Source organism: Eucyclogobius newberryi, unplaced genomic scaffold (assembly GCF_026437365.1).
Source record: "Eucyclogobius newberryi isolate DKJ021-1_F unplaced genomic scaffold, fEucNew1.0.hap1 SCAF_10, whole genome shotgun sequence".
Lineage (NCBI taxonomy): Eukaryota > Metazoa > Chordata > Actinopteri > Gobiiformes > Gobiidae > Eucyclogobius > Eucyclogobius newberryi.
Genome location: NW_027315724.1, coordinates 39,015,539 through 39,041,316, shown reverse-complemented (window position 1 = coordinate 39,041,316; position 25,778 = coordinate 39,015,539). Strand labels below are relative to the sequence as shown.

The window sequence follows — 25,778 nt, the reverse complement described above, 5'->3', positions numbered from 1 at the left end:
ATCCTCTCAAATCCAATTCATAAAGATCAGACAAACACACGACGAACTGTGGACAACATCAACACAACACTGCGGGCGGGCGGCAGTAGCTCAGTGGTAGAGTGCTCTTCTTCTGATCTAAAGGTCGGCGGTTCGGTCAGAGCGGTCAGATCCACTGGCCCACAGGTTGGTGGTGCGATCGCAGCTGCCTCATGTGAATACTGCCGTTGTGTCCTTGGACAAGACACTTAACCCAACTCGCCCCCCAGTGTCTGCGAACATCTGGGGAGTGAATGTGTGTGAATGGGTGACTGGTTCCTTGATGGTGCTTTGAGTACCTTGACGGTAGAAAAGCGCTATATAAATGTGACCATTTACCATTCAACACGGCTGTCATCATGACTTTAGATGCTGTAACTGGTCTTATTGATGATGGATGACGGACACCTGACGCACCCAGTGACTTTGGAGAGAGGGGTGGGGCAGGGTTGTGCTTGGTCCCCCCTCCTGTTTGCCTTTTATTTGGAACCATTGGACAATCAGAGACATTTCACGGGATGGAACATAAAATTGCTTTCTATGCAGATGATATTTTTCTATTTGTGACCACGCCAGAGATCTCTAAACCTGGAGTGATGCATCTTTCTGACGATATTGGCCCAATGTCTGGAAACAAACTGAACGTACAAAAAAACTACATTTTATCCCACTCGCGACCCCCATTGACATTTCAAAAGACAAACAGAATCCCTCAAATATTTAGGTGTGACCCTCCATAAAGACTCTCCTCCCTCTTCTACTCTTGGAAAATGGAACATTATTCCGTATTTTAGTCTAAGCCAAAGGAATGTCTTGCCCAGATTTCTTTACCTATTCCAGACTCTGACAATTCTTATCCCCAACCGGCCGTTTAATGAACGGAATAAAACAATCTCTACATTTATATGACAAGGGAAAAGACCCCGAATCCAATTTAAGACCCTACAACTACCATAGAAAAAAGAGGCTGGTGTGCTGGGGTTTCTGTGATCCAGAATGTTGTGCTCAATAGTTTCATACTGAGAGTCATGTGGTGCCTGAGGTTCCTGTACAGTTCTTATACTGAGAGTCATGTGGTGCCGGAGGTTCCTGTACAGGTCTTATACTGAGAGTCATGTGGTGCCTGAGGTTCCTGTACAGGTCTTATACTGAGAGTCATGTGGTGCCGGGGGTTCCTGTACAGGTCTTATACTGAGAGTCATGTGGTGCCTGAGGTTCCTGTACAGGTCTTATACTGAGAGTCATGTGGTGCTGGGGGTTCCTGTACAGGTCTTATACTGAGAGTCATGTGGTGCCTGAGGTTCCTGTACAGGTCTTATACTGAGAGTCATGTGGTGCCTGAGGTTCCTGTACAGGTCTTATACTGAGAGTCATGTGGTGCCTGAGGTTCCTGTACAGGTCTTATACTGAGAGTCATGTGGTGCCGGAGGTTCCTGTACAGGTCTTATACTGAGAGTCATGTGGTGCCTGAGGTTCCTGTACAGGTCTTATACTGAGAGTAATGTGGTGCCGGGGGTTCCTGTACAGGTCTTATACTGAGAGTCATGTGGTGCCGGGGGTTCCTGTACAGGTCTTATACTGAGAGTCATGTGGTGCCTGAGGTTCCTGTACAGGTCTTATACTGAGAGTCATGAGGTTCCTGAGGTTCCTGTACAGGTCTTATACTGAGAGTCATGTGGTGCCTGAGGTTCCTGTACAGGTCTTATACTGAGAGTCATGTGGTGCCGGGGGTTCCTGTACAGTTCTTATACTGAGAATCATGTGGTGCCTGAGGTTCCTGTACAGGTCTTATACTGAGAGTCATGTGGTGCCTGAGGTTCCTGTACAGGTCTTATACTGAGAGTCATGTGGTGCCGGGGGTTCCTGTACAGGTCTTATACTGAGAGTCATGTGGTGCCTGAGGTTCCTGTACAGGTCTTATACTGAGAGTCATGAGGTTCCTGAGGTTCCTGTACAGGTCTTATACTGAGAGTCATGTGGTGCCTGAGGTTCCTGTACAGGTCTTATACTGAGAGTCATGTGGTGCCGGGGGTTCCTGTACAGTTCTTATACTGAGAATCATGTGGTGCCTGAGGTTCCTGTACAGGTCTTATACTGAGAGTCATGTGGTGCCTGAGGTTCCTGTACAGGTCTTATACTGAGAGTCATGTGGTGCCGGGGGTTCCTGTACAGGTCTTATACTGAGAGTCATGTGGTGCCTGAGGTTCCTGTACAGTTCTTATACTGAGAGTCATGTGGTGCCTGAGGTTCCTGTACAGGTCTTATACTGAGAGTCATGTGGTGCCTGAGGTTCCTGTACAGTTCTTATACTGAGAGTCATGAGGTGCTGGGGGTTCCTGTACAGGCCTTATACTGAGAGTCATGTGGTGCCTGAGGTTCCTGTACAGGTCTTATACTGAGAGTCATATGGTGCCTGAGGTTCCTGTATAGGTCTTATACTGAGAGTCATGTGGTGCCGGGGGTTCCTGTACAGGTCTTATACTGAGAGTCATGTGGTGCCTGAGGTTCCTGTACAGGTCTTATACTGAGAGTCATGTGGTGCCTGAGGTTTCTGTACAGGTCTTATACTGAGAGTCATGTGGTGCCGGAGGTTCCTGTACAGGTCTTATACTGAGAGTCATGTGGTGCCTGAGGTTCCTGTATAGGTCTTATACTGAGAGTCATGTGGTGCCGGGGGTTCCTGTACAGGTCTTATACTGAGAGTCATGTGGTGCCTGAGGTTCCTGTACAGGTCTTATACTGAGAGTCATGAGGTTCCTGAGGTTCCTGTACAGGTCTTATACTGAGAGTCATGTGGTGCCTGAGGTTCCTGTACAGGTCTTATACTGAGAGTCATGTGGTGCCGGGGGTTCCTGTACAGGTCTTATACTGAGAGTCATGTGGTGCCGGGGGTTCCTGTACAGGTCTTATACTGAGAGTCATGTGGTGCCGGGGGTTCCTGTACAGGTCTTATACTGAGAGTCATGAGGTGCCGGGGGTTCCTGTACAGGTCTTATACTGAGAGTAATGTGGTGCCTGAGGTTCCTGTACAGGTCTTATACTGAGAGTCATGTGGTGCCGGGGGTTCCTGTACAGGTCTTATACTGAGAGTCATGTGGTGCCTGAGGTTCCTGTACAGGTCTTATACTTAGAGTCATGTGGTGCCTGAGGTTCCTGTACAGGGCTTATACTGAGAGTCATGTGGTGCCTGAGGTTCCTGTACAGGTCTTATACTGAGTCATGTGGTGCCTGAGGTTCCTGTACAGGTCTCATACTGAGAGTCATGTGGTGCCGGGGGTTCCTGTACAGGTCTTATACTGAGAGTCATGTGGTGCCTGAGGTTCCTGTACAGGTCTTATACTGAGAGTCATGTGGTGCCTGAGGTTTCTGTACAGTTCTTATACTGAGAGTCATGTGGTGCCTGAGGTTCCTGTACAGGTCTTATACTGAGTCATGTGGTGCCTGAGGTTCCTGTACAGGTCTTATACTGAGAGTCATGTGGTGCCGGGGGTTCCTGTACAGTTCTTATACTGAGAGTCATGTGGTGCCTGAGGTTCCTGTACAGGTCTTATACTGAGAGTCATGTGGTGCCTGAGGTTCCTGTACAGTTCTTACTGCAGATGACAGACGCTTGAGTCATGAGGAGGAAGTGAAGAATCCCTGGCTCAAATCTGTTCTCACAACATGGAAGGAGCTGATCAGAACAAACTAAACACAGATGGTCGGTTTATGACCAAAGGTTTAAGCCAAACCGCACCGAGAGTCAAGTTTTGGATTACAAAAGTAATAAACGTTTTCTAAAGATACGATAAAGGCTAAACAGCTTTGAGGTAAAAAATGTCCCAAACGCAAAAAATAATCAAAATAATTTAAAATGGAACTTTTGGTTATTATTAAATCCAACTTTATTTGTTGCACATTTTACAACGAAGAAGGTTTCCAAAGTGCTGCACGCGTCCCTCTGTTAGCGTCCCTCTGTTAGCGTCTCTCTGTTAGCGCCTTTCTGTTAGCGTCTCTCTGTTAGCGTCCCTCTGTTAGCGTCTCTCTGTTAGCGTCCCTCTGTTAGCGTACCTCTGTTAGCGTCTCTCTGTTAGTGTCTCTCTTTATATCTCTGTTAGCGTCTCTCTGTTAGCGTCTCTCTGTTAGCATCCCTCTGTTAGCGTCTCTCTGTTAGCGTCCCTCTGTTAGCGTCCCTCTGTTAGCATCTCTCTGTTAGAGAGAGCCGGGGGACTCAGAGCCAAGACACATCGCAACGACACGACGAAAACACTCAATCCAGCCGAATAAAGTCAAAACAAGTTAATTTAAAGCGATTCCAGTGCGTGTCCCGATCGTTCGTGAAGTTCCTCTTCCATATAAACGTGTATATAAACGTGTATATAAACGTGTATATAAACGTGTACCGACGACACGCCGTACTTTAGCGCGGCCGGAGGGCGCGGGGGGGGGGGGGCTGGTGGGCTCACTCGGAGCTAGCTCACGTCACAACAACACAACGAAAAACGCTCAAATCCAGCCGAAAAAAGTCAAAAACAGTTGAATTAAAAAACTATTCCAGCGCGTGTCCCTATCGTACAGTAAAATAGAAAAAATATACTAACTATATTTACAAAATATAGGAGATAAAGCACAATAAGTGTGAGAAAGAAGAGAGAGCGTTTACACCGGGCTGCCAGCTGTACCAGCGCCTTATGACGTAAATCATAGCGTCTCTCTGTTAGCGTCCCTCTGTTAGCGTCTCTCTGTTAGCGTCCCTCTGTTAGCGTCCCTCTGTTAGAGTCTCTCTGTTAGTGTCTCTCTCTTTATATCTCTGTTAGCGTCTCTCTGTAAGCGTCTCTCTGTTAGCGTCCCTCTGTTAGCGTCTCTCTGTTAGCGTCCCTCTGTTAGCGTCCCTCTGTTAGCGTCCCTCTGTTAGCATCTCTCTGTTAGAGTCTCTCTGTTAGTGTCTCTCTTTATATCTCTGTTAGCGTCTCTCTGTTAGCGTCTCTCTGTTAGCGTCTTTCTATTATCGTCTCTCTGTTAGCGTCTCTCTGTTTGCGTCCCTCTGTTAGCGTCTCTCCGTTAGCGTCCCTCCGTTAGCGTCTCTCTGTTAGCGTCCCTCTGTTAGCGTCTCTCTGTTAGCGTCTCTGTTAGCGTCTCTCTGTTAGCGTCTCTCTGTTAGCGTCCCTCTGTTAGCGTCCCTCTGTTAGAGTCTCTCTGTTAGCGTCCCTCCGTTAGCGTCTCTCTGTTAGCGTCCCTCTGTTAGCGTCTCTCTGTTAGCGTCTCTGTTAGCGTCTCTCTGTTAGAGCCCCTTTGTTAGCGTCCCTCTGTTAGCGTCCCTCTGTTAGCGTCTCTCTGTTAGCGTCTCTCTGTTAGCGTCCCTCTTTTAGCGTCCTCTGTTAGAGTCTCTCTGTTAGCGTCCCTCTGTTAGTGTCTCTCTTTATATCTCTGTTAGCGTCTCTCTGTTAGCATCTCTCTGTTAGCCTCTCTCTGTTAGAGTCCCTCTGTTAGCGTCTCTCTGTTAGCGTCCCTCTGTTAGCGTCCCTCTGTTAGCTTCTCTCTGTTAGTGTCCCTCTGTTAGCGTCCCTCTGTTAGCGTCTCTCTGTTAGCGTCCCTCTATTAGCGTCCCTCTGTTAGCGTCTCTCTGTTAGCGTCCCTCTGTTAGCGTCCCTCTGTTAACGTCTCTCTGTTAGCGTCCCTCTGTTAGCGTCCCTCTGTTAGCGTCTCTCTGTTAGCATCCCTCTGTTAGCGTCTCTCTGTTAGAGTCTCTCTGTTAGCGTCCCTCTGTTAGCGTCTCTCTGTTAGCATCCCTCTGTTAGTGTCTCTGATAGCGTCTCTCTGTTAGCGTCCCACTGTTAGCGTCTCTCTGTTAGAGTCTCTCTGTTAGTGTCTCTCTCTTTATATCTCTGTTAGCGTCTCTCTGTAAGCGTCTCTCTGTTAGCGTCCCTCTGTTAGCGTCTCTCTGTTAGGGTCCCTCTGTTAGCGTCCCTCTGTTAGCATCTCTCTGTTAGAGTCTCTCTGTTAGTGTCTCTCTTTATATCTCTGTTAGCGTCTCTCTGTTAGCGTCTCTCTGTTAGCGTCTTTCTATTAGCGTCTCTCTGTTAGCGTCTCTCTGTTTGCGTCCCTCTGTTAGCGTCTCTCCGTTAGCGTCCCTCCGTTAGCGTCTCTCTGTTAGCGTCCCTCTGTTAGCGTCTCTCTGAAAGCGTCTCTCTGTAAGCGTCCCTCTGTTAGCTTCTCTCTGTTAGCGTCCCTCTGTTAGCGTCCCTCTGTTAGCGTCTCTCTGTTAGAGTCTCTCTGTTAGCGTCCCTCTGTTAGCGTCTCTCTGTTAGAGTCTCTCTGTTAGTTTCTCTCTTTATATCTCTGTTAGCGTCTTTCTGTTAGCGTCTCTCTGTTAGCGTCCCTCTGTTAGCGTCTCTCTGTTAGCGTCCCTCTGTTAGCGTCCCTCTGTTAGCGTCTCTCTGTTAGAGTCTCTCTGTTAGCGTCCCTCTGTTAGCATCTCTCTGTTAGAGTCTCTCTGTTAGAGTCTCTCTTTTTATCTCTGTTAGCGTCTCTCTGTTAGTGTCTCTCTGTTAGCGTCTCTCTGTTAGCGTCTTTCTATTAGCGTCTCTCTGTTAGCGTCTCTCTGTTAGCGTCCCTCTGTTAGCGTCTCTCCAATAGCGTCACTCTGTTAGCGTCTCTCTGTTAGCGTCCCTCTGTTAGCGTCTCTCTGTTAGCGTCCCTCTGTTAGCGTCCCTCTGTTAGCGTCTCTCTGTTAGAGTCTCTCTGTTAGCCTCCCTCTGTTAGCGTCTCTCTGTTAGAGTCTCTCTGTTAGTGTCTCTCTTTATATCTCTGTTAGCGTCCCTCTGTTAGCATCTCTCTGTTAGAGTCTCTCTGTTAGTGTCTCTCTTTATATCTCTGTTAGCGTCCCTCTGTTAGCGTCTCTCTGTTAGCGTCTCTCTGTTAGCGTCCCTCTGTTAGCGTCTCTCTCTTAGCCTCACTCTGTTAGCGTCCCTCTGTTAGCGTCTCTCCATTAGCGTCCCTCTGTTAGCGACTCTCTGTTCGCGTCCCTCTGTTAGCGTCTCTCCATTAGCGTCCCTCTGTTAGCGTCTCTCTGTTAGAGTCCCTCTGTTAGCGTCTCTCTGTTAGCGTCCCTCTATTAGCGTCTCTCTGTTAGCGTCTCTGTTAGCATCTCTCTGTTAGAGTCTCTCTGTTAGAGTCCCTCTGTTAGCGTCTCTATATTAGCGTCCCTCTGTTAGCGTCGCTCTGTTAGCGTCCCTCTGTTAGCGTCCCTCTGTTAGCGTCTCTCTGTTAGCGTCCCTCTGTTAGCGTCCCTCTGTTAGCGTCTCTCTGTTAGCGTCCCTCTGTTAGCGTCTCTCTGTTAGCGTCTCTCTATTAGCGTCCCTCTGTTAGCGTCTCTCTGTTAGCGTCCCTCTGTTAGCGTCCCTCTGTTAGCGTCTCTCTGTTAGCGTCCCTCTGTTAGCGTCTCTCTGTTAGCGTCTCTCTATTAGCGTCCCTCTGTTAGCGTCTCTCTGTTAGCGTCCCTCTGTTAGCGTCCCTCTGTTAACGTCTCTCTGTTAGGGTCCCTCTGTTAGCGTCCCTCTGTTAGCGTCCCTCTGTTAGCGTCTCTCTGTTAGCATCCCTCTGTTAGCGTCCCTCTGTTAGCGTCTCTCTGTTAGCGTCTCTCTGTTAGCGTCTCTCTGTTAGCGTCCCTCTGTTAGCGTCCCTCTGTTAGCCTCTCTCTGTTAGAGTCTCTCTGTTAGCGTCCCTCTGTTAGCGTCTCTCTGTTAGCGTCTCTCTGTTAGCGTCTCTCTGTTAGTGTCTCTCTTTATATCTCTGTTAGCGTCTCTCTGTTAGCGTCTCTCTGTTAGCGTCTCTCTGTTAGCGTCCCTCTTTTAGCGTCTCTCTGTTAGCGTCCCTCTGTTAGCGTCCCTCTGTTAGCGTCTCTCTGTTAGCGTCCCTCTGTTAGCGTCCCTCTGTTAGCGTCCCTCTGTTAGCGTCTCTCTGTTAGCGTCTCTCTGTTAGAGTCCCTCTGTTAGCGTCCCTCTGTTAGCGTCCCTCTGTTAGCGTCTCTCTGTTAGCGTCTCTTTGTTAGCGTCCCTCTGTTAGCGTCTCTCTGTTAGCGTCTCTCTGTTAGCGTCCCTCTGTTAGCGTCTCTCTGTTAGCGTCTCTCTGTTAGCGTCCCTCTGTTAGCGTCTCTCTGTTAGCGTCTCTCTGTTAGCGTCCCTCTGTTAGCGTCTATCTGTTAGCGTCTCTCTGTTAGCGTCTCACTGTTAGCGTCTTTCTGTTAGCATCTATCTTTTAGCGTCCCTCTGTTAGCGTCTCTCTGTTAGCGTCTCTCTATTAGCGTCCCTCTGTTAGCTTCCCTCTGTTAGCATCTCTCTGTTAGAGTCTCTCTGTTAGAGTCTCTCTTTATATCTCTGTTAGCGTCTCTCTGTTAGTGTCTCTCTGTTAGCGTCTCTCTGTTAGCGTCTTTCTGTTAGCGTCTCTCTGTTAGCGTTTCTCTGTTAGCGTCCCTCTGTTAGCGTCTCTTCATTAGCGTCCCTCTGTTAGCGTCTCTCTGTTAGCGTCCCTCTGTTAGCGTCTCTCTGTTAGCCTCTCTGTTAGAGTCCCTCTGTTAGCGTCTCTCTGTTAGCGTCTCTCTGTTAGCGTCTCTCTGTTAGAGTCTCTCTGTTAGTGTCTCTCTTTATATCTCTGTTAGCGTCTCTCTGTTAGCGTCTCTCTGTTAGCGTCCCTCTTTTAGCGTCTCTCTGTTAGCGTCCCTCTGTTAGCGTCCCTCTCTTAGCGTCTCTCTGTTAGCGTCCCTCTGTTAGCGTCCCTCTGTTAGCGTCTCTCTGTTAGCGTCTCTCTATTAGCGTCCCTCTGTTAGAGTCTCTCTGTTAGTGTCTCTCTTTATATCTCTGTTAGCGTCTCTCTGTTAGCGTCTCTCTGTTAGCGTCTCTCTGTTAGCGTCTTTCTGTTAGCGTCTCTCTGTTAGCGTCTCTCTGTTAGCGTCCCTCTGTTAGTGTCTCTCCGTTAGCGTCCCTCCGTTAGCGTCTCTCTGTTAGCGTCCCTCTATTAGCGTCTCTCTGTTAGCCTCTCTCTGTTAGAGTCTCTCTGTTAGCGTCCCTCTGTTAGCGTCTCTCTGTTAGCGTCTCTCTGTTAGAGTCTCTCTGTTAGTGTCTCTCTTTATATCTCTGTTAGCGTCTCTCTGTTAGCGTCTCTCTGTTAGCGTCCCTCTTTTAGCGTCTCTCTGTTAGCGTCCCTCTGTTAGCGTCCCTCTGTTAGCGTCTCTCTGTTAGCGTCCCTCTGTTAGCGTCCCTCTGTTAGCGTCTCTCTGTTAGCGTCTCTCTATTAGCGTCCCTCTGTTAGCGTCTCTCTGTTAGTGTCTCTCTTTATATCTCTGTTAGCGTCTCTCTGTTAGCGTCTCTCTGTTAGCGTCTCTCTGTTAGCGTCTTTCTGGTAGCGTCTCTCTGTTAGCGTCTCTCTGTTAGCGTCCCTCTGTTAGCGTCTCTCCGTTAGCGTCCCTCCGTTAGCGTCTCTCTGTTAGCGTCCCTCTATTAGCGTCTCTCTGTTAGCGTCTCTCTGTTAGTGTCTCTCTGTTAGCGTCTCTCTGTTAGAGTCCCTCTGTTAGCGTCCCTCTGTTAGCGTCCCTCTGTTAGCGTCTCTCTGTTAGCGTCTCTCTGTTAGCGTCTCTGTTAGCGTCTCTCTGTTAGCGTCTCTCTGTTAGCGTCCCTCTGTTAGCGTCCCTCTGTTAGAGTCTCTCTGTTAGCGTCTCTGTTAGCGTCTCTCTGTTAGAGTCCCTCTGTTTGCGTCCCTCTGTTAGCGTCCCTCTGTTAGCGTCTCTCTGTTAGCGTCTCTCTGTTAGCGTCCCTCTTTTAGCGTCCTCTGTTAGAGTCTCTCTGTTAGCGTCCCTCTGTTAGCGTCTCTCTGTTAGAGTCTCTCTGTTAGTGTCTCTCTTTATATCTCTGTTAGCGTCTCTCTGTTAGCGTCTCTCTGTTAGCGTCTCTCTGTTAGCGTCTCTCTGTTAGCGTCTCTCTTTTAGCGTCTCTCTTTTAGCGTCTCTCTGTTAGCGTCTCTCTGTTAGCGTCCCTCTGTTAGCGTCTCTCTGTTAGCGTCCCTCTGTTAGCGTCTTTCTGTTAGCGTCTCTCTTTTAGCGTCCCTCTGTTAGCGTCCCTCTGTTAGCGTCTGTCTGTTAGAGTCTCTCTGTTAGCGTCCCTCTGTTAGCATCTCTCTGTTAGAGTCTCTCTGTTAGAGTCTCTCTTTATATCTCTGTTAGCGTCTCTCTGTTAGTGTCTCTCTGTTAGCGTCTCTCTGTTAGCGTCTTTCTGTTAGCGTCTCTCTGTTAGCGTCTCTCTGTTAGCGTCCCTCTGTTAGCGTCTCTCCATTAGCGTCCCTCTGTTAGCGTCTCTCTGTTAGCGTCCCTCTGTTAGCGTCTCTCTGTTAGCGTCCCTCTGTTAGCGTCCCTCTGTTAGCATCTCTCTGTTAGCGTCTCTCTGTTAGCGTCTTTCTGTTAGGGTCTCTCTTTTAGCGTCTCTCTGTTAGCGTCCCTCTGTTAGCGTCTCTCTGTTAGCGTCTCTCTATTAGCGTCCCTCTGTTAGCGTCCCTCTGTTAGCGTCTCTCTGAAAGCGTCTCTCTGTAAGCGTCCCTCTGTTAGCGTCTCTCTGTTAGCGTCCCTCTGTTAGCGTCCCTCTGTTAGCGTCTCTCTGTTAGAGTCTCTCTGTTAGCGTCCCTCTGTTAGCGTCTCTCTGTTAGAGTCTCTCTGTTAGTTTCTCTCTTTATATCTCTGTTAGCGTCTTTCTGTTAGCGTCTCTCTGTTAGCGTCCCTCTGTTAGCGTCTCTCTGTTAGCGTCCCTCTGTTAGCGTCCCTCTGTTAGCATCTCTCTGTTAGAGTCTCTCTGTTAGAGTCTCTCTTTCTATCTCTGTTAGCGTCTCTCTGTTAGTGTCTCTCTGTTAGCGTCTCTCTGTTAGCGTCTTTCTATTAGCGTCTCTCTGTTAGCGTCTCTCTGTTAGCGTCCCTCTGTTAGCGTCTCTCCAATAGCGTCCCTCTGTTAGCGTCTCTCTGTTAGCGTCCCTCTGTTAGCGTCTCTCTGTTAGCGTTCCTCTGTTAGCGTCCCTCTGTTAGCGTCTCTCTGTTAGAGTCTCTCTGTTAGCCTCCCTCTGTTAGCGTCTCTCTGTTAGAGTCTCTCTGTTAGTGTCTCTCTTTATATCTCTGTTAGCGTCCCTCTGTTAGCATCTCTCTGTTAGAGTCTCTCTGTTAGTGTCTCTCTTTATATCTCTGTTAGCGTCCCTCTGTTAGCGTCTCTCTGTTAGCGTCTCTCTGTTAGCGTCCCTCTGTTAGCGTCTCTCTCTTAGCCTCACTCTGTTAGCGTCCCTCTGTTAGCGTCTCTCCATTAGCGTCCCTCTGTTAGCGACTCTCTGTTCGCATCCCTCTGTTAGCGTCTCTCTGTTAGCATCTCTCTGTTAGCGTCTCTCTGTTAGAGTCCCTCTGTTAGCGTCTCTCTGTTAGCGTCCCTCTATTAGCGTCTCTCTGTTAGCGTCTCTGTTAGCATCTCTCTGTTAGAGTCTCTCTGTTAGAGTCCCTCTGTTAGCGTCTCTGTATTAGCGTCCCTCTGTTAGCGTCGCTCTGTTAGCGTCCCTCTGTTAGCGTCCCTCTGTTAGCGTCTCTCTGTTAGCGTCCCTCTGTTAGCGTCCCTCTGTTAGCGTCTCTCTGTTAGCGTCCCTCTGTTAGCGTCTCTCTGTTAGCGTCTCTCTATTAGCATCCCTCTGTTAGCGTCTCTCTGTTAGCGTCCCTCTGTTAGCGTCCCTCTGTTAACGTCTCTCTGTTAGGGTCCCTCTGTTAGCGTCCCTCTGTTAGCGTCCCTCTGTTAGCGTCTCTCTGTTAGCATCCCTCTGTTAGCGTCCCTCTGTTAGCGTCTCTCTGTTAGCGTCTCTCTGTTAGCATCCCTCTGTTAGCGTCCCTCTGTTAGCGTCTCTCTGTTAGCGTCTCTCTGTTAGCGTCTCTTTGTTAGCGTCCCTCTGTTAGCGTCCCTCTGTTAGCCTCTCTCTGTTAGAGTCTCTCTGTTAGCGTCCCTCTGTTAGCGTCTCTCTGTTAGCGTCTCTCTGTTAGAGTCTCTCTGTTAGTGTCTCTCTTTATATCTCTGTTAGCGTCTCTCTGTTAGCGTCTCTCTGTTAGCGTCCCTCTTTTAGCGTCTCTCTGTTAGCGTCCCTCTGTTAGCGTCCCTCTGTTAGCGTCTCTCTGTTAGCGTCCCTCTGTTAGCGTCCCTCTGTTAGCGTCTCTCTGTTAGCGTCCCTCTGTTAGCGTCTCTCTGTTAGAGTCCCTCTGTTAGCGTCCCTCTGTTAGCGTCCCTCTGTTAGCGTCTCTCTGTTAGCGTCTCTCTGTTAGCGTCCCTCTGTTAGCATCTCTCTGTTAGCGTCTCTCTGTTAGCGTCCCTCTGTTAGCGTCTCTCTGTTAGCGTCTCTCTGTTAGCGTCCCTCTGTTAGCGTCTCTCTGTTAGCGTCTCTCTGTTAGCGTCCCTCTGTTAGCGTCTCTCTGTTAGCGTCTCTCTGTTAGCGTCTCACTGTTAGCGTCTTTCTGTTAGCATCTATCTTTTAGCGTCCCTCTGTTGGCGTCTCTCTGTTAGCGTCTCTCTATTAGTGTCCCTCTGTTAGCTTCCCTCTGTTAGCATCTCTCTGTTAGAGTCTCTCTGTTAGAGTCTCTCTTTATATCTCTGTTAGCGTCTCTCTGTCAGTGTCTCTCTGTTAGCGTCTCTCTGTTAGCGTCTTTCTGTTAGCGTCTCTCTGTTAGCGTTTCTCTGTTAGCGTCCCTCTGTTAGCGTCTCTCTGTTAGCCTCTCTGTTAGAGTCCCTCTGTTAGCGTCCCTCTGTTAGCGTCTCTCTGTTAGCGTCTCTCTGTTAGAGTCTCTCTGTTAGTGTCTCTCTTTATATCTCTGTTAGCGTCTCTCTGTTAGCGTCTCTCTGTTAGCGTCCCTCTTTTAGCGTCTCTCTGTTAGCGTCCCTCTGTTAGCGTCCCTCTCTTAGCGTCTCTCTGTTAGCGTCCCTCTGTTAGCGTCCCTCTGTTAGCGTCTCTCTGTTAGCGTCTCTCTATTAGCGTCCCTCTGTTAGAGTCTCTCTGTTAGTGTCTCTCTTTATATCTCTGTTAGCGTCTCTCTGTTAGCGTCTTTCTGTTAGCGTCTCTCTGTTAGAGTCCCTCTGTTAGCGTCCCTCTGTTAGCGTCCCTCTGTTAGCGTCTCTCTGTTAGCGTCTCTCTGTTAGCGTCCCTCTTTTAGCGTCCTCTGTTAGAGTCTCTCTGTTAGCGTCCCTCTGTTAGCGTCTCTCTGTTAGAGTCTCTCTGTTAGTGTCTCTCTTTATATCTCTGTTAGCGTCTCTCTGTTAGCGTCTCTCTGTTAGCGTCTCTCTTTTAGCGTCTCTCTTTTAGCGTCTTTCTGTTAGCGTCCCTCTGTTAGCGTTTCTCTGTTAGCGTCCCTCTGTTAGCGTCTTTCTGTTAGCGTCTCTCTTTTAGCGTCCCTCTGTTAGCGTCCCTCTGTTAGCGTCTGTCTGTTAGAGTCTCTCTGTTAGCGTCCCTCTGTTAGCATCTCTCTGTTAGAGTCTCTCTGTTAGAGTCTCTCTTTATATCTCTGTTAGCGTCTCTCTGTTAGTGTCTCTCTGTTAGCGTCTCTCTGTTAGCGTCTTTCTGTTAGCGTCTCTCTGTTAGCGTCTCTCTGTTAGCGTCCCTCTGTTAGCGTCTCTCCATTAGCGTCCCTCTGTTAGCGTCTCTCTGTTAGCGTCCCTCTGTTAGCGTCTCTCTGTTAGCGTCCCTCTGTTAGCGTCCCTCTGTTAGCATCTCTCTGTTAGCGTCTCTCTGTTAGCGTCTTTCTGTTAGGGTCTCTCTTTTAGCGTCTCTCTGTTAGCGTCCCTCTGTTAGCGTCCCTCTGTTAGCGTCCCTCTGTTAGCGTCTCTCTGAAAGCGTCTCTCTGTAAGCGTCCCTCTGTTAGCGTCTCTCTGTTAGCGTCCCTCTGTTAGCGTCCCTCTGTTAGCGTCTCTCTGTTAGAGTCTCTCTGTTAGCGTCCCTCTGTTAGCGTCTCTCTGTTAGAGTCTCTCTGTTAGTTTCTCTCTTTATATCTCTGTTAGCGTCTTTCTGTTAGCGTCTCTCTGTTAGCGTCCCTCTGTTAGCGTCTCTCTGTTAGCGTCCCTCTGTTAGCGTCCCTCTGTTAGCATCTCTCTGTTAGAGTCTCTCTGTTAGAGTCTCTCTTTCTATCTCTGTTAGCGTCTCTCTGTTAGTGTCTCTCTGTTAGCGTCTCTCTGTTAGCGTCTTTCTATTAGCGTCTCTCTGTTAGCGTCTCTCTGTTAGCGTCCCTCTGTTAGCGTCTCTCCAATAGCGTCCCTCTGTTAGCGTCTCTCTGTTAGCGTCCCTCTGTTAGCGTCTCTCTGTTAGCGTCCCTCTGTTAGCGTCCCTCTGTTAGCGTCTCTCTGTTAGAGTCTCTCTGTTAGCCTCCCTCTGTTAGCGTCTCTCTGTTAGAGTCTCTCTGTTAGTGTCTCTCTTTATATCTCTGTTAGCGTCCCTCTGTTAGCATCTCTCTGTTAGAGTCTCTCTGTTAGTGTCTCTCTTTATATCTCTGTTAGCGTCCCTCTGTTAGCGTCTCTCTGTTAGCGTCTCTCTGTTAGCGTCCCTCTGTTAGCGTCTCTCTCTTAGCCTCACTCTGTTAGCGTCCCTCTGTTAGCGTCTCTCCATTAGCGTCCCTCTGTTAGCGACTCTCTGTTCGCGTCCCTCTGTTAGCGTCTCTCTGTTAGCATCTCTCTGTTAGCGTCTCTCTGTTAGAGTCCCTCTGTTAGCGTCTCTCCGTTAGCGTCCCTCTATTAGCGTCCCTCTGTTAGCGTCTCTCTGTTAGCGTCCCTCTATTAGCATCTCTCTGTTAGCCTCTCTCTGTTAGAGTCTCTCTGTTAGCGTCCCTCTGTTAGCGTCTCTCTGTTAGCGTCTCTCTGTTAGAGTCTCTCTGTTAGTGTCTCTCTTTATATCTCTGTTAGCGTCTCTCTGTTAGCGTCTCTCTGTTAGCGTCCCTCTTTTAGCGTCTCTCTGTTAGCGTCCCTCTGTTAGCGTCCCTCTGTTAGCGTCTCTCTGTTAGCGTCTCTCTGTTAGCGTCCCTCTGTTAGCGTCTCTCTGTTAGCGTCCCTCTGTTAGCGTCTCTCTGTTAGCCTCTCTGTTAGAGTCCCTCTGTTAGCGTCCCTCTGTTAGCGTCTCTCTGTTAGCGTCTCTCTGTTAGAGTCTCTCTGTTAGTGTCTCTCTTTATATCTCTGTTAGCGTCTCTCTGTTAGCGTCTCTCTGTTAGCGTCCCTCTTTTAGCGTCTCTCTGTTAGCGTCCCTCTGTTAGCGTCCCTCTCTTAGCGTCTCTCTGTTAGCGTCCCTCTGTTAGCGTCCCTCTGTTAGCGTCTCTCTGTTAGCGTCTCTCTATTAGCGTCCCTCTGTTAGAGTCTCTCTGTTAGTGTCTCTCTTTATATCTCTGTTAGCGTCTCTCTGTTAGCGTCTCTCTGTTAGCGTCTCTCTGTTAGCGTCTTTCTGTTAGCGTCTCTCTGTTAGCGTCTCTCTGTTAGCGTCCCTCTGTTAGCGTCTCTCCCTTAGCGTCCCTCCGTTAGAGTCTCTCTGTTAGCGTCCCTCTATTAGCGTCTCTCTGTTAGCCTCTCTCTGTTAGAGTCTCTCTGTTAGCGTCCCTCTGTTAGCGTCTCTCTGTTAGCGTCTCTCTGTTAGAGTCTCTCTGTTAGTGTCTCTCTTTATATCTCTGTTAGCGTCTCTCTGTTAGCGTCTCTCTGTTAGCGTCCCTCTTTTAGCGTCTCTCTGTTAGCGTCCCTCTGTTAGCGTCCCTCTGTTAGCGTCTCTCTGTTAGCGTCTCTCTGTTAGCGTCCCTCTGTTAGCGTCTCTCTGTTAGCGTCTCTCTATTAGCGTCCCTCTGTTAGCGTCTCTCTGTTAGTGTCTCTCTTTATATCTCTGTTAGCGTCTCTCTGTTAGCGTCTCTCTGTTAGCGTCTCTCTGTTAGCGTCTCTCTGTTAGCGTCTCTCTGTTAGCGTCTCTCTGTTAGAGTCCCTCTGTTAGCGTCCCTCTGTTAGCGTCTCTCTGTTAGCGTCTCTCTGTTAGCGTCCCTCTGTTAGCGTCTCTCTGTTAGCGTCCCTCTGTTAGCGTCTCTCTGTTAGCGTCCCTCTGTTAGCGTCTCTCTGTTAGCGTCTCTCTGTTAGCGTCCCTCTGTTAGCGTCTCTCTGTTAGCGTCCCTCTGTTAGCGTCTCTCTGTTAGCGTCCCTCTGTTAGCCCCGCTATTAGCCCTGAACTAGCCCAAGCTGTAAATCTAACGTCCCATATAAATCCACCTGTAAACCTAGAAAGGTTCACAGCTGTTGATCAAGCAGAGATAACTTCAGCCATTATGTCCTCTAAAAGCTCAACTTGTGTCCTAGACCCCATTCCAAGCAGACTCCTCAAAGACATTCTTCCCCTAATTATAGACCCTATTCTTAATATAATAAATACTTCACTCGAAAGTGGCTATGTTCCACAGTCCTTCAAACATGCAGTCATTAAACCTCTTCTGAAAAAGCCTAATCTAGATCCCGACCTATTGGTAAACTACAGACCTATTTCAAATCTTCCCTTCGTCTCTAAAATCCTTGAAAAAGTTGTAGTAAAACAGCTTTGTCGCCACCTGCAGGACAATAACTTATTTGAAGTTTTCCAGTCAGGGTTCAGAGCCCACCACAGCACTGAAACTGCACTAGTTAAAGTCACAAATGATTTGTTATTAGCCGCTGACGATGGACTGGTCTCAATCCTGGTTCTGTTGGACCTCAGCGCAGCGTTTGACACCATCGACCACAACATTCTACTGCAGAGGTTAGAATGTGATGTAGGTGTTGGAGGAACAGCCCTCAGCTGGTTTAAATCCTATCTATCTGATAGGTTCCAATTTGTTAATGTAAACCAGAGCTCCTCACCAAGCTCTAAAGTAATTTACGGTGTGCCACAGGGTTCGGTACTCGGTCCAATTCTGTTTACTCTTTATATGCTACCATTAGGCAACATTATCAGAAAGCATGACATTAACTTCCACTGCTATGCAGACGACACTCAGCTGTATTTATCAATGAAACCTGATCAGAGCGATCAAGTAGACAGACTTAGTACTTGTGTGAAGGAGATAAAAACCTGGATGACACTAAACTACCTGCTTCTTAACCCTGAAAAAACCGAGGTCATTGTGCTTGGCCCTAAGCATCTACGAGACGCTCTATCTGAGCAGATAGTCACACTGGACAATGTCAGTGTAGCCTCCAGTTCTACTGTAAGAAACCTTGGAGTCTTATTTGACCAGGAGCTCTCATTTAAAGCTCATATAAATCAAGCTTGTAAAACAGCCTATTTCCATTTGCGCAACATCGCCAAAATCAGAAGAATCCTGCCTAAAAGTGATGCCGAAAAACTTATCCATGCATTTGTAACGACTAGATTAGACTACTGTAACTCCCTGCTTGCAGCGTGTCCTAAAAGCTCCATAAAAAGCTTTCAACTGGTTCAAAATGCAGCAGCAAGATTACTAACAGGAACAAAAAGAAGAGAGCACATTACGCCAGTGCTGAAGTCTCTTCACTGGCTCCCCGTCGAGTCCAGAATCAAATTCAAAATTCTACTCTTGACCTACAAAGCCATAAATGACATGGCCCCATCCTACCTCAAAGATGCTATAGAACCATATCATCCAAACAGAGCTCTTCACTCTCAGAATGCCGGCCTTCTGGTGGTGCCAAGAGTCTCTAAAAGTACTGTAGGAGGTAGAGCGTTTAGCTACCAAGCCCCTGTGTTATGGAATCAGCTCCCGACCCATGTTAAATATGCTGACACAGTCTCTTCATTTAAGTCCAGGCTTAAAACGTTCCTCTTTGAAATCGCTTATGGTCAGAGTAGTTAGGAACAGAAAGATAAACCCACAGCTTCAGCTACGCTGCCCTAGGAGTAACTGTGCTGGGGGAAGTATGACAGCTTGAGCACTATCCTCTTCTTCTGACTACTTATGCTATCAAACAATATTTATTTTTTGATTCCACTTGCAAACTGTTCACCGCCTTCTTTTTCTTTCTCTCACTCCTGAGGACCTGTGGACCCAGATGTCCCTCTCCTGGTGAAGTGGTCCCTGCCCCATGTGGACGGTCCCTCATCTGCCTGAAGAGTGGCTCCAGTTCGCCTCAGTCGGTCCCTCTTCTGCCTGAGGAGTGGGTCCAGTTCGCCTCCGACGGTCCCTCATCTGCCTGAAGAGTGGGTCCTGCTCGACTCCGACGGTCCCTCATCTGCCTGAAGAGTGGGTCCAGTTCGCCTCAGTCGGTCCCTCATCTGCCTGAAGAGTGGGTCCAGCTCCAGTCTCCTCGTGTCCGTCTGTCCGTCTGTGAGAGTCGGATCTCTCCTTCACTGGAACTCCTCCAGGTTTCTACGCTTTTTTCCCAAAGAGGTTTTTTTTTGTAGTTTTTCCTGGCCGAGAAGGAGAGTCTAAGGACAGAGGACCCTGGGACATCGTCCCTCGCCACCACAGACATTGTCTGACTCCATCGCCACCACAGACATTGTTGATTCATTTCTCCCTGTGGCCCTCAGAGGCAACTGTTGTTGTGATTTTGGGCCTTACAAAAATAAATTGATTTGATTTGATTTGATTTAGCGTCCCTCTGTTAGCGTCTCTCTATTAGCGTCCCTCTGTTAGCGTCCCTCTGTTAGCGTCTCTCTGTTAGCGTCTCTCTGTTAGCGTCTCTCTGTTAGAGTCTCTCTGTTAGCGTCTCTCTGTTAGCGTCTCTCTGTTAGCGTCCCTCTGTTAGCGTCTCTCTGTTAGCGTCCCTCTGTTAGCGTCTCTCTGTTAGCGTCTCTCTGTTAGCGTCCCTCTGTTAGCGTCTCTCTGTTAGCGTCTCTCTGTTAGCGTCCCTCTGTTAGCGTCTCTCTGTTAGCGTCTCTCTGTTAGCGTCTCTCTGTTAGCGTCTTTCTGTTAGCGTCTATCTTTTAGCGTCTCTCTGTTAGCGTCCCTCTGTTAGCGTCTCTCTGTTAGCGTCTCTCTATTAGCGTCCCTCTGTTAGCGTCCCTCTGTTAGCATCTCTCTGTTAGAGTCTCTCTGTTAGAGTCTCTCTTTATATCTCTGTTAGAGTCTCTCTGTTAGTGTCTCTCTGTTAGCGTCTCTCTGTTAGCGTCTTTCTGTTAGCGTCTCTCTGTTAGCGTCTCTCTGTTAGCGTCCCTCTGTTAGCGTCTCTCCATTAGCGTCCCTCTCTTAGCGTCTCTCTGTTAGCGTCCCTCTGTTAGCGTCTCTCTGTTAGCGTCCCTCTGTTAGCGTCTCTCTGTTAGCATCTCTCTGTTAGAGTCTCTCTGTTAGTGTCTCTCTTTATATCTCTGTTAGCGTCTCTCTGTTAGCGTCTCTCTGTTAGCGTCTCTCTGTTAGCGTCTTTCTGTTAGCGTCTCTCTTTTAGCGTCTCTCTGTTAGCGTCCCTCTGTTAGCGTCTCTCTGTTAGCGTCTCTCTATTAGCGTCCCTCTGTTAGCGTCCCTCTGTTAGCGTCTCTCTGAAAGCATCTCTCTGTTAGCGTCCCTCTGTTAGCGTCTCTCTGTTAGCGTCTCTCTGTTAGCGTCCCTCTGTTAGCGTCCCTCTGTTAGCGTCTCTCTGTTAGAGTCTCTCTGTTAGCGTCCCTCTGTTAGCGTCTCTCTGTTAGAGTCTCTCTGTTAGTGTCTCTCTTTATATCTCTGTTAGCGTCTCTCTGTTAGCGTCTCTCTGTTAGCGTCCCTCTGTTAGCGTCTCTCTGTTAGCGTCCCTCTGTTAGCGTCCCTCTGTTAGCATCCCTCTGTTAGAGTCTCTCTGTTAGAGTCTCTCTTTATATCTCTGTTAGCGTCTCTCTGTTAGCGTCTTTCTGTTAGCGTTTCTCCATTAGCGTCCCTCTGTTAGCGTCTCTCTGTTAGCGTCCCTCTGTTAGCGTCTCTCTATTAGCGTCCCTCTGTTAGCGTCTCTCTGTTAGCGTCCCTCTGTTAGCGTCTCTCTGTTAGCGTCCCTCTGTTAGCGTCTCTCTGTTAGCGTCCCTCTGTTAGCGTCCCTCTGTTAGCGTCTCTCTGTTAGCGTCCCTCTGTTAGCGTCCCTCTGTCAGCGTCTCTCTGTTAGAGTTTCTCTGTTCCATTACACTTCCTGCATGTAAATTCTGCACAAAGCTACCGTTAGCACGGCTCACCTCTCTTAGCGATAGCAGTAGCCGTGGCTCTCCCGATGCCGCTGTTGGCTCCCGTGATCATGAAAACTCGTCCGGCCACAGACACCTCCAGATCCTTTTCCACGAAACGCTTCGACGCCGCAAGAAACGGATTTCTGCGTCAAAAAGACAGAAGATGTAACAATAAACTAAATATGTGAACGTCAAACGCATGGGTAGATGAAGTACTCCATTTTGGAAGTAAAAGTACAGCCACAGGAGCAAAAAATACACAAGAAAAAGTAAATGTGTCACTTAAATAAAACTGTAAAAAAGGACAAATATTATGCTAAATATGTCTCCCATCGGCATTTCAAATCAAATAAAATCAATTTATTTTTGTAAGGCCCAAAATCACAACAACAGTTGCCTCTGAGGGCCACAGGGAGAAATGAATCAACAATGTCTGTGGTGGCGATGGACGATGTCCCAGGGTCCTCTGTCCTTAGACTCTCCTTCTCGGCCAGGTAAAACTACAAAAAAAAACCTCATTAAACTTCATGGTTTAGAACAAAAGAAAAATGGTTTGACAAAAAACGGCTGAACTTTCCACAGCCTCGGGAGACTGAGACTAACTGGGCTTTGGCTCCATCAGGTGGCTGCAGAGGGAACTACAGTGTCGGCCTCTCACTTCCTGGTCTCACAGTTGTTCTGATGGTGATGGAGATTCTCAGAGTCACAGATGGAGAAAAGGTCAGTTAATGAAGCTAAAGGTGCTTCAGCCGAGTTTGTGACGTGGAAACAATGTGAGAAGCAGGACATTAAGTATTGACCTTATTCTGCCCCGCCCACTTTTCCCCACATCAAATCATCATCAGCAGCTTTTTACCATTTAAAAAACATTGAGTCAGGACTAAACATGGAGCGGCCTCCTGCTGGTGCCAGAGTCAGGACTAAACATGGAGCGGCCTCCTGCTGGTGCCAGAGTCAGGACTAAACATGGAGCGGCCTCCTGCTGGTGCCAGAGTCAGGACTAAACATGGAGCGGCCTCCTGCTGGTGCCAGAGTCAGGACTAAACATGGACCGGCCTCCTGCTGGTGCCAGAGTCAGGACTAAACATGGACCGGCCTCCTGCTGGTGCCAGAGTCAGGACTAAACATGGACCGGCCTCCTGCTGGTGCCAGAGTCAGGACTAAACATGGAGCGGCCTCCTGCTGGTGCCAGTGTCAGGACTAAACATGGAGCGGCCTCCTGCTGGTGCCAGAGTCAGGAGGGACGTCAGCACTAGTATAAATATAGTTTTATTACAGTAAAACAAACATAAGAAAGTACACTACTGGTTTTATGAGGTGGTTGGTTTATGAGGCTAAAATGGCCACCTCCACATCTGCACATTTGTCCAGACCACTGTCCAGACCACTGTCCAGACACAAAGGAGAGTCAGAGGGGAACAGCCCTGCTCTGTGTGGGCCGCCTCAAACTGGCCCATTGTCCCGGTGCTAATGTGGTTCGAGGAGAGGGAGGGGCGTTTAGGCCGCGGCCCGGGACAGTCGAGGGGTCAATGAGAGCCGTGTCGGCTGGTGTCAAGCAGAAACCCATTAGCTCGGGTCAGTGAGGGTCAGAGAGAGAGCAGAGAACACTGGACAAAGGGGAAGAGCTAAACAATCACATCACACGGGCCGAGCGCTCAGGGCCACACGCCGCGTTAGAGACGGTCAAGCGGTCATTTCATGATGTTACACCATTATTGACCAACAGTGAAAGAGCCGTACAAGAAATACAGTTGGTCCAAGCGTCCACACTTCTGACCAGACTCTTTAGCGTCCACACTTCTGTCCAGACTCTTTAGCGTCCACACTTCTGTCCAGACTCTTTAGCGTCCACACTTCTGTCCAGACTCTTTAGCGTCCACACTTCTGTCCAGACTCTTTAGCGTCCACACTTCTGTCCAGACTCTTTAGCGTCCACACTTCTGTCCAGACTCTTTAGCGTCCACACTTCTGTCCAGACTCTTTAGCGTCCACACTTCTGACCAGACTCTTTAGCGTCCACACTTCTGTCCAGACTCTTTAGCGTCCACACTTCTGTCCAGACTCTTTAGCGTCCACACTTCTGACCAGACTCTTTAGCGTCCACACTTCTGTCCAGACTCTTTAGCGTCCACACTTCTGACCAGACTCTTTAGCGTCCACACTTCTGTCCAGACTCTTTAGCGTCCACACTTCTGTCCAGACTCTTTAGCGTCTACACTTCTGACCAGACTCTTTAGCGTCCACACTTCTGTCCAGACTCTTTAGTGTCCACACTTCTGTCCAGACTCTTTAGCGTCCACACTTCTGACCAGACTCTTTAGTGTCCACACTTCTGACCAGACTCTTTAGTGTCCACACTTTCACTGTCATATTTGACACGGTTCGATTGTTTCACAGTGATTATATTAGACACTTGCCAAATATATGTCTATGTTTTACTGGACAAATACTGCAGTTTTTCAGTTCAGAAATATTACATACTTTACCATAAATTATACTTTTTGTGACGCTCAAAGACAAATACAAATTTGAGACTCGAGCAGTTTATTTCTTCCAAACTAAATGACAGCGACAGTTATACATTCAGTTTGGTTTCATTTGCCAGCTCCGGTCATCTGCGGTCATCTGCGGTCATCTGCGGTCATCTGCAGTCACCTGTGGTCATCTGCGGTCATCTGCGGTCATCTGCAGTCACCTGTGGTCATCTGCGGTCATCTGCGGTCATCTGCAGTCATCTGCGGTCATCTGCAGTCATCTGCGGTCATCTGCAGTCATCTGCGGTCATCTGCAGTCACCTGTGGTCATCTGCAGTCACCTGTGGTCATCTGCGGTCACCTGCAGTCACCTGTGGTCATCTGCGGTCACCTGCAGTCACCTGTGGTCATCTGCGGTCACTCTGATAACGGGTCAGTCCAGTTCTGTTTTGAGTCAGTCTGAGTGAAGTAAAGCTCGTTCTTACTTGGTGAATTCGCTGAGGCCCTTGACGAACCAGGCGAAGTTGCGGTACAAAGACATGACGGTCACTCTGCGGCGGTCCCAGTGTCCGGCGTGCGGTCCCAGTGTCCGGCGTGCGGTCCCCTCAGTCCCCTCGGCCTCGCTGGCTGTCCTCTTTGTAGCCCGCTCTGACCCCACGTGTGCAGACTGACCCGAGAGAGAGAGCGGGGCCACGTCAGTGCAGGAGCGCTCTACAAGGCACGACAGGACAGGAGCGCTCTACAAGGCACGACAGGACAGGAGCGCTCTACAAGGCACGACAGGACAGGAGCGCTCTACAAGGCACGACAGGACAGGAGCGCTCTAAAATGGCACGACAGGACAGGAGCGCTCTACAAGGCACGACAGGACAGGAGCGCTCTACAAGGCACGACAGGACAGGAGCGCTCTACAAGGCACGACAGGACAGGAGCGCTCTACAAGGCACGACAGGACAGGAGCGCTCTACAAGGCACGACAGGACAGGAGCGCTCTAAAATGGCACGACAGGACAGGACAGGGGCGTTTGTGTTCTCACTTTGAGCCTGATTTATGAGGCAAAACTTCTGCTAAATCAAGTTTATTTAAAGACTGAAACTGTCCAAGTCCATGTGTGACAAAAGGAACGTTTCTGCGCCTCGTGTGGAGAAGGTCCAAGTGACAGGGCTGACAGGGCTGACAGGGCTGACAGGGCTCAGTGTGGTCACTCTGGACCTTTAGTTGAGACACATTCATCAGCGTTTTACAATAAGAAACAGACAAATGTAAAGAGAATTTTCAGGATATGTGAATAAATCACTTCATGTTCAGTTTTTAGAGGAAATATTAATGTGTATAAAATAAGATAAGATAAGATATTCCTTTATTGTCCCACATGGGGAAATTTCATTGGTGCAACGCAGGTAGATACAGAAGAAAAGAACAGATCACTTATAGGAAGTCTGAAAAACACTTTCAGTAGAAGATCTCCTATAAATAAAAACTCCCATAGACAAATAAATACATAAATACCATTGCATGTGATCACGACAGTAATTGCACATATGACAGAATTGCACATGGTTAGGTCAGTATTGTGAGTGTTCAGGACGAACAGTGTTTGTTATAAAGTCTGACAGCAGCAGAAGGAAAGACCTGTGAAACGTCTCCTTCACAGAGTGTCCTGCAGGGGACAGAGTGTCCTGCAGGGGACAGAGTGTCCTGCAGGGGGTGACACTCATGGTCCAGCATAGATGTGAATCTAGCCAGGACCCTCCTGTCCCCCACCTCCTGCACCGAGTCCAGAGCACAGCCCAGGACGAAGCTGGACTTCTTGATGACTCTGTCCAGCCTCTTCCTCTCCCTCTCTGTGATGCTGCTGCTCCAGCAGGCCACACCTACAGGAGCTGATGCACCACAGAGTCAGAGAAGGTCTTCAGGAGTGGCCCTGTCAGGAGCGGCCCTGTCAGGAGCGGCCCTGTCACTCCTGAAGACCTGAGTCTCCTCAGGAGGTGGAGCCGACTCTGACTCTTCCTGTACAGTCTGTGTTATGAGTCCAGTTTGTGGTTCAGATGAACACCAGGTCCTTGTATGAGTCACTCTCTCAATGTCCCGTCCCTGGATGTTCACTGGTGAGGGGGGCGTGGCCTGTCCCGTCCCTGGATGTTCACTGGTGAGGGGGGCGTGGCCTGTCCCGTCCCTGGATGTTCACTGGTGAGGGGGGCGTGGCCTCTGTGTAAGTCCACCACCATCTCCTTGGTCTTCCCCGCGTTGATGAGGAGGTGGTTCCTCTGACACCAGTCCACAAAGTCCTGCTCCAGTCCTCTGTACTCCGCGTCATCGTCGTCCGTGATGAGTCCGATGATGGCAGAGTCGTCAGAGAACTTCTGCAGGACACAGCTGTCCGTGTCATGTCTGAAGTCTGCAGTGTAAAGGGTGAAGAGAAAGGGCACGAGGACAGTGCCCTGGGGCGCCCCCACACTGCAGGTCCGAGTGTCAGACACACAGTTCCGTGTTCTCACAAACTGGGGTCGGTCCGTGAGGTAGTCCAGGATCCACTCTTCCAGGTCATACTCCACACCAGCCGTCTCCAGCTTGTCCCTCAGGAGCTGATTGTGTTGAAGGCGCTGGAGAGATGAAAGAACAGGATCCTCACAGAGCTGCCAGGCTTCTCCAGGTGAGAGAGAGAGCGGTGCAGCAGGGAGATGACGTGTCCTCCACTCCGATGCCAGACCGATATGCAAACTGCAGCGGGTCCATGGCTGAGCTCACGGTGGAGCGGAGGTGGTCCAGGACCAGCTCCAGTGTCTTCATCAGGTGGGACGTGAGAGCCACCGGCCTGAAGCTGTTGAGGTCTTTGGGGCGCGGTGTCTTGGGCACAGGTACCAGACAGGAGGTCTTCAGACCTGTGGTACCACCCTCAGCTTCAGGCTCATGTTGAAGACATGCTCCATAGCTCCACACAGTTCATCTGCGCAGGACTTAAGGAGCCTGGGGCTGATGCCGTCAGGTCCTGCTGCCTTCCTCACTTTAATCCTCTTCAGCTCACTCCTCACCTGTGCTGCTGTGACAGTCAGTGGTTGGCAGGGGGACCGTGTGCCGGGGGGATGGGTGAGTCCAGGGGGACTGTGTGCTGTGGGGACGGGTGAGTCCAGGGGGACTGTGTGCTGGGGGGATGGGTGAGTCCAGGCGAAGTGGGGAGCTGA

The 25,778-nt window shown here is 49.3% G+C and overlaps 1 protein-coding gene across 1 annotated transcript in view; it reads right to left on the bottom strand.

The window, feature by feature from the left end:
- Positions 1–23,226, bottom strand: part of dhrs12la (dehydrogenase/reductase 12-like a) — a 40,837-nt gene extending 17,611 nt beyond the window's left edge. The window contains exons 1-2 of the mRNA XM_072456481.1: positions 23,081–23,226; positions 20,131–20,264 (exon numbers count right to left, since the gene is read on the bottom strand). Of these exons, the coding sequence (XP_072312582.1) occupies positions 20,131–20,264; positions 23,081–23,136 (190 nt within the window). The 5' untranslated portion in view covers positions 23,137–23,226. The remainder of the gene's footprint in view (positions 1–20,130; positions 20,265–23,080) is intronic.
- Positions 23,227–25,778: the final 2,552 nt, after the last annotated feature.